The 13,459-nt window shown below is 40.5% G+C and overlaps 1 protein-coding gene across 1 annotated transcript; it reads right to left on the bottom strand.

Moving 5' to 3' along the window:
- Positions 1-6,215: 6,215 nt before the first annotated feature.
- On the bottom strand, positions 6,216-10,682 carry bmp4 (bone morphogenetic protein 4). Its single transcript, XM_072268726.1, has 4 exons — positions 10,467-10,682; positions 8,844-8,963; positions 7,836-8,194; positions 6,216-7,228 (listed from the first exon to the last, which is right to left on the bottom strand). Exons 3-4 carry the CDS (start codon positions 8,185-8,187, stop codon positions 6,390-6,392), a joined length of 1,191 nt encoding a protein of 396 aa, XP_072124827.1. The 5' UTR covers positions 8,188-8,194; positions 8,844-8,963; positions 10,467-10,682; the 3' UTR covers positions 6,216-6,389.
- Positions 10,683-13,459: the final 2,777 nt, after the last annotated feature.

Here is a 13,459-nt window from a genome sequence, read left to right as displayed (position 1 = left end):
TCAGCTATTCTATGTATTTATCTCTATCCAGTTCTATTAAATGACTAAGGTTCATTATCTGATCATTTATTGATAGTAGCTGAGATGATAAGGGGGACAGAGAGAAGTGACACTCAGAGCTCTCTTTACTGCTTTGGGAGTCAGTGCAAAACTTGATATTGAGGTAAAATTGCAGATAGCTCTAAAGCTAACTTCTGGGACATAAAAGACAAGTTGGTCATTGTGATAGATAGAAGTTCAAATTCAAGTTTAAGCTTAATTGTCATCAACTATACATGAACAGCCAAACAGAACTGCATTTCTCTCCGGCAAAGGGGTAAAAAACACTGTGCTGACAGTCATGCACAGCTCGAAGCACATATAGTACATATAGTTATGATGCAGTCACACAAAAAAAAATATACCCCAAGTTCTTGAGTATGATGTCCTGTAGATCGATGGTGCATGGACTGTTGTCGGCAAAGACAAGCTTCCAGCAGTCCAATCATCACACTCTGCTTCTAGTTCTTAGAAGGTAAGAACATAAGGATTATGAATAGGTGTAAGTCATAAGGTCCTTCAAATCTGTCCTGCTCTTCAACAAGATCATAGCTGATTTTCTACCTAAGCTACATTTCCCAACACTTATGCAGATCTTTTCATTCCCATGATATACAGAAATCTGTTTTGTTCTTAACATAAAACAGCTACACAGCCTTCTGGGGTAGAAAATTCCAAAGGTTCACCATATGAGTGAAGACATTGCTCCTCACTTTAGTCCTAAATGTCCTACCCCTATTCTTAAACAGTTAGCTCTTTTTCCAAATTACTTATGCAGGAAAACACTGTCCTTGCATCTGCCCTTTCAAGGCTTTCAAGAATTGTGCAAGCTTCAATGAGGTAACCTCTCACTCTTCTAACTAGACAGAAGAACCAATCTATTCAACCTTTCTTCCTATGCAAAGCCTACTAACCTAGTCTAGTGAATCTTTGTCACAATCCCTCTGGAAATTATATCCTGTTAGGAATGAAAACCAAAACTATACATGATGTCTAGCATCCTTGGCATTGGGCAGTGAGGAGTCAATTGACATACCTCCTCCTGACTGCAATCCAGCACAGCTCAAAAAACCCTTGTTTTCAAGCAGGAAAAACAGCCACTTAGTGAATGACCAATGGCTGTATTCACTGCTTGATCTTAAACCCAGTATTATTCAGCAGCAATAAAAGAACAACAGGAAAATGACAGGGTAGGGTTAATAAGCTCCAGTACTTCTTGTCCCTGTAAGTGCTGTCAAACAAAGGATTAAAAATTCCATTAGAAACCTGAGGACTAAATCGTCTGCAAATAAAGACAAAAAAGAATAATGCAACAATAGAATAATTGTGTGATTTTCAATATCCCTAGAAATTCTTCCAGTTATGATCGTACAACATCTGTATTAAAACTCAAGAGTGATGTAGAACATATCTACCAATCCACTTCAGTTGATTCATTGGGCAAATCTGCTTTTTGGCCACACTGCTAGATGAGAGAATTTATTTTTATTATTTGAAGTTTTATTTGATTTTCAACAGAAAAGAAGATACTCCCGGCCTAAATACCTATCTGTTAAAATATGGAAGGTATGTGGAAAAGGCAAGCAAAATTAAAATTATGAATGGAAGGACTGGTTTTATCATTCATTCTGCAAAAGCAGAAATGATCATAGCCATGTCAGTTTCCGTCACTTCTGTCAGTTCTTCAAAACTGAACAATTTCCACTCAGATTATATTAAAGCAATTAATGTTCATGTAGACTATCACATAATTGATTACGAACTCCTCAAATATATTTTTATTTAGGCACAGAAGAATTTTCTTAATTTATGCTTGTATCAGGATGGAATAATACACCCCGAAGTAAACAGGCAAACTCACTCTTATCCAGAGAGGGGCAAGCAGTTGGCTATTGTGAAATTATGATTTTTAGCCTGTGTGTGTTAATGCAAAAACATATCAATTTTAAATCACTACTATTTGCAAAATGGTCAAATAATTTGATAGCATAGTTTGACAAATTACTTGGTAACATTTCTAAATGAAATAAATCTGCTCTAAGCCAGTCAATGAAATTATTGATATTTTTTATTATTGTCAATAAAGTTTAATATGGAAACCAAATTTAATTTTCTGTTTGAGAATAAGAGTCATTCATGCTTAGGTAAGGCCCCATGTGTACTGGCAGCCATCCAGTACCGTTCTCCATTTCCACTCGTGCTGTAGTCCAAAAATAAGCACATTATCAGATCTTAACCCAAGGAAAACGTATTCTAATGTTAGAGGAAATAATCTGACCATTTTTGACAGTCTGATTCCCATGGCTGTAACTGATGATATTAACCATCATCAATGTTGGCCAAAATGGACCAAATCAAATCAGGGCTTCCTAGCACCTCCTGAGCTGCCCAGTATCATATCATAGCTTACTGTGAAAAGGGAAACTTTTAAATTTATGTTTAGTTAATTTTTGACAATTATTTTATCAACAAATACTCAAGCCAAATACAATTCAATTATCACAACAGTCTTCTCCTAAGTGTAATTCTTCAATTTTTAACTTAATACATCATATATATAAGGGGTATCTTTTGAGAATGTTACACTACATGTCCAACTATATAGTTTCTAAGGAGCAGTCAAGGATATCTTTCAAATTAACTTAACGAATAATCTTTTGTGAATCTGAATATGCTTCATTGAAGGGCACATACAGCGGGTCATTAGCTACAACAAAAATTGTTTAACAATTCACACATCAATTTATACAGGTGAATATTTAATAAATATTTGTGAGTTTTTTAACATGAAGTGTCTGATGCAATTACTGTGATTGTTTACGTGCAAAAGGAAATTACAACATGCAGTCTTTAATTTCTTGAACATTCTGCAGGTCACCACAATGGGAAATGGATCTCCCACACTGAATTTATTGCAAACCAAGCTGAATTTATATGGATGCCTATCTTCCAAAAAGAATATGCTCATGACAAATTATAACTACAAATTCTGCCGTCTCTATAACAAAACCGTATCTTTAAGTATTATACATGTTGAAACTCCTAACTTTAGAATAAAAGTTGTGATTATAGGCAGATGCATATCATTTCATGTACAATGCAGATAAACCACAGACCCAAATGCCACTCCATTTCAAGAACAAAATATAACTATTGTTATTGTTGCAAATTAAACAAAAATTGTGATCTGATTGAATTATTTGAGCAAAAATAGTAGTGAAAGGTATCTAAATGAATTACTTGTTCCTCTGTAATTCATGAATTCTTACACAAATGAGATTGTTGCTGCTTACTGTATGTAAGTTAAGTTATATTTGATAAAAAAATATACGAAGTAAACCATAGTAGTCAACTTCAATATGTACATACCAATTCTGTCCATCTAATGTATGATAATACAAATATTTCGCGTAGACGTCTACCGTCTGTTTGAAATGAGCCAAACTTTCTGCGTGTTGCAGCCTGTTGAATAGTATCGAATTGGAACAAAGAAACGATTTTGAAACTAAAATGATTTACAAACTGATGATAAGGTTTGGGCGTGCACACTTCCATAGAGACGACCAGAAGAAAATGAGACTAGTAAGAAGGCCAAAGCTCAAATACAGAAGTGTAATGTTACAATCAGTTAATAGCTTCAAACGTTTTCTTATGGCGCTAAGATGTCTAGAGAGCTATGCACATATGTAGGAAGGCCCTAGCTTCATTTCCTGAAGCGTTTTAATGAATGTGTGCTTGCTTTCCATGTACCTCAGAGAATTGAGTGTTAGGGTAATGAGCTACCAGACAATTACCATTCCAGATTTTGTAATAGCAGGGCGATGTTATCTGAATGAAGCGTATCAGTTGAAATGTGTGTAATTGCACTGTCAAACAGCTGAAAAGCACTCCCATCAGCTTATTGCCACTTCAAAATGAAATTCTTTCTTTGGCATGGTTATGCAGGCATCAAAGAGAAGGCAGCAAGTCCCAGCCTCGGGCCATTCAGCTTTGTAGATAGTAGGAAAGTTGGGCGGAAAGGAGATTTCGGGAGAATTGTTTATTTATATCGTTTTGGAAGCACAAACATTACAACCTAGTCACCTTAGTGCAAATAAGAAGGGGCCAGCTCCTTCTGCTCGGCACTTGGAATTGGTGGGCAACTTGGGTTTTGGTTGCGAGTAGCCCACTGTTCTGGAAATGGAGATTTAAAGGAACACTGCTGGCTTACAGCTGGAGCAGCTGTAACAGGGCGGGTGATCTCAAGAGGCGGCACCTTCTGGGCTATTCCTGTTTGTGTTGAAGATTAAGTACATTGTATACATTTGGAGTCGAGATAGGCAACAAGGATAAGGGACCATAGCCAAAGAGCATCAGGTGAGGAAAACTACAAACCTTCCGAAAATTCCCTTGCCCGTGGAAAGCAACTAACCCACCTTCTCAATCTGTTCCAAATCCATTTTCATACTTTCCGCATCCTGAACAAGTGCCCGGGATTGCTCCTCTTTACAATGAGACAATTCAGCAATAAGAAGTGGACCAACAAATGATCTGCACCATGTTTGGGGTTAAATTCTAAATTTACAATCTGCCAATCAGAGAGGTTATCGTCCTTGCGAACAGACATAGCAGAGCCTTTCATCTACAAACAAAAATGATTAGCTTGTTTACTAGCTGTCATTAAATATTTATAATTTATATTTGAAAGCACATGCAGACCACACACAAACTTTGAAGGTAGAAACCAGAAACATTTAAACACAGCAAAGGCGTCTTCCCGCTTCCTGGTATTTTAATGCAACACCAACCCACACTGCAAGCGGACCTTTCACTAAACCAACTCGGTGTTTAAGTTTACATCTTCTGTATTTATAACAAAGGCTCAGTTTAAACTTTTTATAATATTCCACAAATGTTAAAATTATGCCCTTTAAAATATCACGCTTGATTCAATATGACAAAATAGTATAACCATTAACCTTGACTTAGAATTAAGTTGCTGCTGTTCATTAAAGAAAACAAAGTCACTTGCACAAGACGACCCGGCAAAATCAGTTGAACTCATGTTTCGCTAACGGCTAAAATAATTCAAAATATTTCAGACATGAAAGTCGATTCCCTTCCCCTCCCATGGTGTACAGTTTAGGATATTATGTGGAACGAAAACAAATGTTTCCTGAGGGAATGCAATCATCAAATCCTTTTAAACGATTTATCCAAGTTGGCCACATTTGAAAACTAACAGGGTCGAGAGTAAATTGCGGAGCATGGATGCCTTTGCCTGAGGGTCTGGTCTGATCTGCTCTCTCCACCTGCACACTCCAGGGAGCGCAGGCTTAGGCAATTCTTGCAGATTTCTTTTGAGTTTTAAAGCCTGCTGGATCCCTTTTGGGCCTAACCAGTCTTCATTTCAAATTCTCCCAAAAAAAAGTCAAGCCTTCGTGCAGCCTTGATTAACATCTGCTAACCCTCTCGCTGCCTTCCTTCAGTTCGCTTGACAATGAATTGCTTGGAGGCAAAACTTCTTAGTCATAGTGATGGGGGAGGGAAAGAAGAGGACAGATGGAAGGGTAAACATCGTAATACAGTAAACCCTGGTGACAAATGTACTGTTATTGAAAAGGGAATTCAACAAATATAAGTTTAATCACGGTTGAAATTCTGTTTAAAAATTGTTTAAGTACAAGTGGATTGACTTTTAACAAGGATGCAACTTCTGGAAAACCCAAAGCAATTTTTGAGCTCCTTCAATACTTTCCTGTCACAGGGTCTGAGATGCCAATGCACTGAATGACAATCATGGATGAAAAGAGGAAAGCAGATCAGTCATTTGGATGTGTAATTTCTCAGCATTTCTTTTCAACGGGATTCTTCTCTTTCGGGATAGATATTCAAGCTCTCTTTTGGTGAACCAGTTACCTATTTACACCAATTATTTCATCACTGGTCTTGTTGCCATTTCTCATATTCATCTGTTATCCTCCATTCACACCTTTTACAAATTAGCTTCTTTAACAAATGAATTGCACCACTTAAAGCACTTCCTTTAGAGAATAAAAGAAGCTATTAAGTGCTCTGCCTAGATTTCAAACTCTGCACGTAGTTAATCCCAAATGGGGAAATAATAAATAATTAACATTAATTATATTTTCCATACATTCTAATATAATTTTACAAAAACGTTGTACAGAAATGTCTTATGTTTAAAATATGACTCAATTTTATTTTCCTTTTATATGTAGTTATAAATATATTTTGTCAAAATATATGATCATATGGTCAACATTTGCACATAGGTCATAAATAATGTAATGGCGAACGCCTGTTACAAATAGTGTCCAGACATTATAAAAAGTCAATTATTATTTTTTTCAGCGACACCCACATCCCTCTACAACCATCTCCTGATAGTTCTTCAGAACAACTTTATCGTATTCGTCCAAGTAGAGCATTGATATAGGGCTGAGTTCTGTAGGGACACAGCAAGCCTTGGGGATGTTGGAATTTACAGAATTTACAAGAGTTTGCACGATAGCGTGATTAGTAGAGTTCAGGTGATCTGCCAGTGGAAACGGGCAGTCCCCGTGACAGTAAAAAGCCTGGTAACCAGGCGGTGCCACTATCCAGTCATTCCAGCCCACGTCGCTGAAATCCACATACAGAGAGTGCCTCCTGCAGTGCGATCTGTTTTTCTTGCGTTTTTGGCCTTTGCTGCTACGTTTCACCCTCCGGACCAGAGCGTGTCCTTTGCCATCGTGACTGAAAGTTACGAGCAAGGGTCTGAACTGGGACCAGTCGCCGTTCCGCTGGTGCAGCGACCTGCTAATCCTCACGTGCATACCTTGCCGGCTTTTCGTTTCGTTCAGGTTTATTACCTCGACAGCCAGCCCGTGGTTGGGTTGTTTATGCAAAGTCCACCTCAGCACTGCCGGGCTCACGTCAAAGCTCTCCCATCGTGTCCTGTTCTGGTGGACTAGTCTGGTGTCTAGGAGTCTCGTGATGAGGTCGCCCTTCTCGCTGGGGGTTCTCATGATTTCATAAACATTGATGCGGTGGAAACCCTCGTTCCAGTTCAAAACGGTGTCGATTTGCTCTCGGTACAGCCTCAGTTCTGCCGACGACAGCACCTCATTCTCGGGCACCGCGCTGATATTAAACATAAAACGAAGTTGGGTGCCTTCTCTCTGTCCTGGCATCAGCTCCAAGTGTTCTGTTCCAGAACAGAAAGACAACCCTTAAAATCGAATTTACCCATGTAAGCGCGCACATCTCTGGACTAAACTAATGTATGAAAGCCGACCGACAGAAGCCAACAAAGAGCCGCCTTGCAAAAAGCTCGCGCTCGACAAAAGAAAAGCTGTGTACAAAAGCAATGACTGCAAACTACAAATCATTGCACGAGCAAAGGACTAACTGGGAAAGGCGGCTGGCTTCAGAAAATGTTTTTGTCACCTGCCAGGAACACCCTCCCCTAGCATTTAAATCGAAACATGGACTATAAACAGTACTAGTTGGATAATTTTAAAAACGGCATACATATATGTACGACTATCGACTGATGTCATAATGTTTTTAATTTAAGCAGCGCAATAGATATAATTTACATTTTAAAATTATACACATGGTTGAAAGATGTCCCAAAGAATATTGGCAATCAACAACGTCCCCCGTGGCCAAAATGTTACACAGAAACTTGGTGCAAGAATTACCCGTGTGTACATTTCACATAAACTCCCGCCATGTTCTGCTATCACTGTAAATCAAACAAAAATCAATAATCTTAAATGTTTCTTGTAGAGTGATTGCTGGTCCAGTACCTTCATGGTGGAAGCTCCTCACGGTGTTGGCCCGACTGGTGGATCTCTCGGGATATTCGAAGCTGATGTCGTGGGTGACCTCGTCCCCAGACTGGAGTCTGTAGAGATCCAGCATGTACTGGGGAACCACGGCAGATTTACTGGGCTGCGGACGCCGGTGGAGTCCGAACATATTGAGTAAAGTGGCCTCGAATTCCCGCAGCAGTTCATGGTTTTGCGGAGAGCGACGTCCACCCGCCTGGTTTTGTTCCGCAAACTTTTTCCTTCCTTCCTCTGGTATTAGACTAGCACTACCTCCCAGTAAGACTTGGCATAATAAAATTACCATCAGCATTCGGTTACCAGGAATCATGGTGTCTCTGCGGAACAAAACAAGCAACAACAGAAAAAAAAAGAATGAGAATTAAGAGCGATCTTCAGCAATCCACGCCCCAGAAAGAGAGCGCACGACACAGAAAAAGAGAGTGGGAGAAGAGGTATAATTACTTGGTCTCTCTCGGTTACAGTTAAATAGCCCATAATCAGGCAGATAGCACCATCTTGTTACTCTTTGTGTTTTCACTATCTTAGTAATTATCTTGGGCTGGTTTCTTTAGGAGCGACACAGAAAGTCTGAAACGGGCATCTTACCAAGCGGCCCATAATTGTTGAGAATGGTGGTGATGGTATGATGTGTGGGTGTGTGTGTGGTGGGGGGGGGGGTAACATTCCTGAAGTGTTAAAATCGTTTTACTTTGATTGTGTACACTTTCACATCGAACAAGTTGATTATCTCCAGTCTATCGGTACATTTCCTTAATTGCTTATTGACAACCAAGGCACAAGTGCAAAAGCCATACTCTCACCCAACAGAGAGCTACAATTAATCATGCAGGAAATGATCGCAAGTACATGCTACAAGAGAAATCAAATAAATGGTTAAACACACACATACTTTTAGTGTACAAACAAATATAAATAAAATCCCACCACAACCCATTAGGAAAAAGTATAAAAAGTTCTACTCACTGACAGAAAACAAGGCAGATGAAAACAATCCATGATTCTTGACAGCCGATCTTGGACAAGTTCTTGAAAAGCTCGGGGACTCTGGAGCTGGCCGCTCGGCTACGTATTATCGAATCCCTCCTGGAACAACATTTGAATATAATGAGCAGTCTCAGCTTCCTCTCCGCGACGTCAGCGGGACCCAGCCCTGTTGCCAATCACACACACAGGCTCCGCCCTCCCACCAATCACACGCGCCCGTCCCGCCTCAGCTACCAATCATGAGCGCCGGCCTCTTCCCATTTCAATCTACATTGCCCGTCAGTCAAAGAGCATGCGAAAGCTCCGCCCCTCGCAGTGATTTCCGCGGTGGGCGGCGCGCCAGCTAACCAGGGGAGGAGCCTGCGCTAACTGTCAATCAAAGCAATGTACTGAGCGTAGAGTTCGTGAAGCTGCAGCCGCACGCTCTGGGATGCCGCTCAGCTGAACGGGAGTTGGACCCTAAGGAACTGTACTTGCTTCGTAATAAGCACTGTTATTTCATCCTATGAATAATCGAAAATGGTTTAACATATATTTACGGCTGATGGATGCCACAAGCTCAGATTTTATTCACTGCGTGCTCACATTTTTATCAAATAGTTTCACAATTTATAGTAAAAGGTTTAACATTTCCTATAAGAACCCTCTGTCAAACAAGCTTTATTGCAAAAATCCGAACTATCCACAGCTTCATTAGAAAATGACTGGAAAGCTTTAAACTATCTGGGCTCGATGGGCCGAACAGCCTCCTATTGTACCAATCTAAGATTCTAGTCGGCATATCAAGTGATACAAAGTACCACCACTGCATCCTGTCCTGGGTTAGATCACACACAAGGTTATTTCTACCTTATTTCCGAAACGCCGACCAACACCCACCTTCATTAAAAGCTGGATGCAGCCCCACGAAAAACATTGCAAATTGCGTAAACGCTTCGCTGATACAAAAGTCTACAACACAATAAATGTCAGAGCACTTTTATTTCCCAGGTTGGATATGAAAGTGTTTTTCAAGTAAAACACGCAACTTCCTAATCAACACAACCTGGCATAACGTGTGTGAGTGTGGTCATGTTCGATTATGTAGTATTTTCTCGTTCACGCTAAAATCTGTTGAAACGTGATTTTAATACTGCATTTCATAATAACATGCTGAAGCTGTGGTGAATATTTTATACAAGATTCTAAAAGCACAAGTTCAATTTTACTTCCAAAACTTCAACATTAATCGTACTTAATTGAGCACAGCATCAGCAGTAACCTTTAACTGAACACAGACACTGCTCCTGGCACGAAGTTTTAAAATAAGTTAAACCAGATGGAACTCGATTAGAATATCAGTCAATCGATGTTCAAAACTTTAAACTTCGATAAATACACCCAGACCCAATATGCGCTTTTGTAAATGAAAAGCTATCAGTATTCAACAGCGCCCTCGCGTTTTGTTGAATGCAGCACGTGTGACTACAATAATAAAAAAATTCATATGCAGTCGAGATAACCAGTCATTATTCTGATTAATACGCAGAAATACAATACAGAACGTTCAGAGTCTTACAACATATATGACCGATGTGTAAATCAATATTAAGCGTCACTCACCATAGATTTAACACATTTGCTCCAATATTTCCATATCTAAATCATCTGCATGATTATCACTTGACATAAAGGCGACATAGTTAGTCCAATAAGTTCGATGCCTGCGAAGGGGACCGAAAACAACGCGCCGACGAAAGTCACGGACTCATTACTCCCACATTAGTTCCATTTTAAGACACCGAGCTGCAACTAACAGTCCGACAAATAAAGTGGCCGCCTAGATCATGCAATTTGTTGCGAAGTCATGTACGTCACTGTGGTAGTTTAGCACAGAGTTCATAAAGCGTCACTTATCCGATCTCTGTAATATTTCACTTCCTTCCTGCCGAAATGGGTAATAATTGCAGATCCAACAAGCCACCGAAGATTAGCGCACCTATACCGCATAAATAAACAGGGTGCATACATTCCTCTTATCGAGCTGGCTAAACCATTTTTTAAAGATCAGTTTTCTTATAAATTACCTGTATTTTATTCAGAATTCACCCACGTGTGATTTGAATTCTTCCGGAGCGACAGAAGTAGCCCGAGAGCGAAAGAAAGCCGACTGGAGGAGGCAGGCAGGCGGTCGGATAACTCAGACTACAAAGGCAATGAATGGCGATCGAAGAAGAAACGTAAAAACTATACGCTCAGTGGACGAAGTGCATCGAATAGTTTTACTCGGTAACCAGAAGCGAAAAGATGTTGAATGAAACTGAAAGAAAGAGGTTTACATGGGATGCAAGTCCTATGAGTCTGTTAGGTCATTTAAAAATGTTTGGATCCTCAAGATAAAGTTGCGAAATGTGCACTTTCATTGAAAAAGAACTATAAAATCGCGAAGATCCCTTTTTATTCCGGGCACATGCAAAATGAATCCCGTCAGTAACACAAACGTTCTTTGGTCATTTTTCTAAATATACAATCGATCTACCTGGTCAATTTGGTTTCAAGATAAAGGAGATAGCTATGAATATTTGATATTTAAGATTGTGTGGTTGCCTGAAAAGGGAAACCAGGGCTGTAGCGCAGTATCTTCAACAAGAAATAAATCCTTTAGTAATAATATACTTTTTACATTTTGCCATAGTGATCTTTATCCCTTCCTATTTCTCTTTACCTCTGTATTTTGGAGCAGGGAACACTTGACATGGGCACAGTGTTCATGAATATCAACTTGCAAGTCTAGAAGCAAGTGTTGATAGCTACTTTGGTATACAGTACCAGCAATATGGCCAGCATTCCTTATTTTTATTTGTACCTGAGAAGGTGGTGGATGATTTGTCTGCACGAACTGCTGGCAAAATTCATGTTATAGAGTCACAATTATTCCCACAGTGCTTGAAATAAACAATCAAGTCACTTTATATTTAATTTCGACCATAACTGCTGGTACAGTACACAGTAAAAACGAGACGTTTTTCAGGACCATGGTGCTACATGAAACAATACAAAAACTACACAAAAACTATGTAAAACAACACAAAAATTTACACTAGACTACAGACCTACCCAGGACTGCATAAAGTGCACAAAACAGTGCAGGCATTACAATAAATAATAAACAAGACAATAGGCACAGTAGAGGGCAGTAGGTTGGTGTCAGAAAAGCCAATCTAGAACTGCAATTTTTTTTAAATGTTGGGAATACTCAGTCAGTCAGGCTGCTTCTGTAGAGAAAGAAATAGTTAATGTTTCATGTTAATGGCATGCTGAGGATTTCTAGCACTTTCTATATTAACTCCCACAGTACTGACGAATAGGGAGTTCCAGGATGCGTGGGAGACCCAGCAATACATTTCCAAATCATGAAGATGAGCAGCTTGGATGGAACTTTCCCTTCTACCGACTGTCGTTATCCTTCTTGGTGACAGAGAGTATGGATTTGCAAGTCGGAGTAGCTGCAATCGACAGTGCACACTGTAGCAACGTCATGCTAGTTGTGGTGGTAATGAATGCTTTGTGATGGATTGGGTGATAGTTGCTGATAACTGAACTTACAGCAGAAAACTGGGACCTTTGGTCAACCAGTCCACGCTGACCATCAAATACCAATTTACACCAACCTTGCACGGATCCTGTTTTTGTTCCACGGGGGTGCTGGTAGGCGGACCCAAAAGCAAGACACAGACACTGAAGTTCTAGGAACAGGACTAGGTTTGTCAAGAAAGCAAGGTCAGTCAGGAAGAAACAACGCTGGACATTGACACAGGCCCTGGACAAGACAAGGATTCAGGGCCTGAGCTAGGACTCGGGCTAGGAGCACGGGACCCAGATGTGAACTAGGAACAAGGAGCCTGGACTAGGAACATGGAACTCCAGAACCAGAGTCTGGACAAGGACTCGGAACCCGGGTGTAGGCTAGGACTTGGGACTAGGATCTTGGCAAGGCAAGGACAGGACAGGACAAGGAACCTCCAGGGCAGGATAAGGCTCTTGAACTAGGTTTGGCTCAGCTCTTGGACTCGGCTTGGTTAGGCTTTTGGGTACGGAGCTGGGACTCCTCCTTGGAGTGCAGGGCCCGGACCCTTTCTAGGACAGGGCCAGGATGACTGCTGCGGTAAACTGCCAAGGATTTGGATGGGGATGATCCAGCACAGGATGAGGAATCTCCAGCACCAGGCTGGGCGAGGACATGAAGCTCAGACTTGGACAGGGCTGGAACATGGTGCCTGGACTAGGTCTTGGAACACAGAAACACAGAGCCTTGGACTTGAGCATGGGAACAGGGAACACAGAGTCAGGACCCCTCTTTGGGAACAGGACATAGGGCTGGGACTCGTACACAGAACACGGACACTAAACACGGGGGCACAAAGAGACAGTTACAAACTCAATGATAGATAGTTCCTTCTCTTGGCGTGGCAAGGCTCCAGTCTCACTTTGGCAGTTGAACTTGACAGGTATACTGACAAGGTTGCAGAAGGAAAGGGGAAGGGAACAGTCCAGCAGGGAATCCTTAGTTTGAGAGGTATTTATGTGCCAACCTGAAATGAGAATCAGGTGCCTCA

This window comes from Mobula birostris, chromosome 1 (genome assembly GCF_030028105.1).
Source record: "Mobula birostris isolate sMobBir1 chromosome 1, sMobBir1.hap1, whole genome shotgun sequence".
In the NCBI taxonomy this organism is placed as follows: domain Eukaryota; kingdom Metazoa; phylum Chordata; class Chondrichthyes; order Myliobatiformes; family Myliobatidae; genus Mobula; species Mobula birostris.
This window is presented reverse-complemented; position numbering and strand designations above follow the sequence as displayed.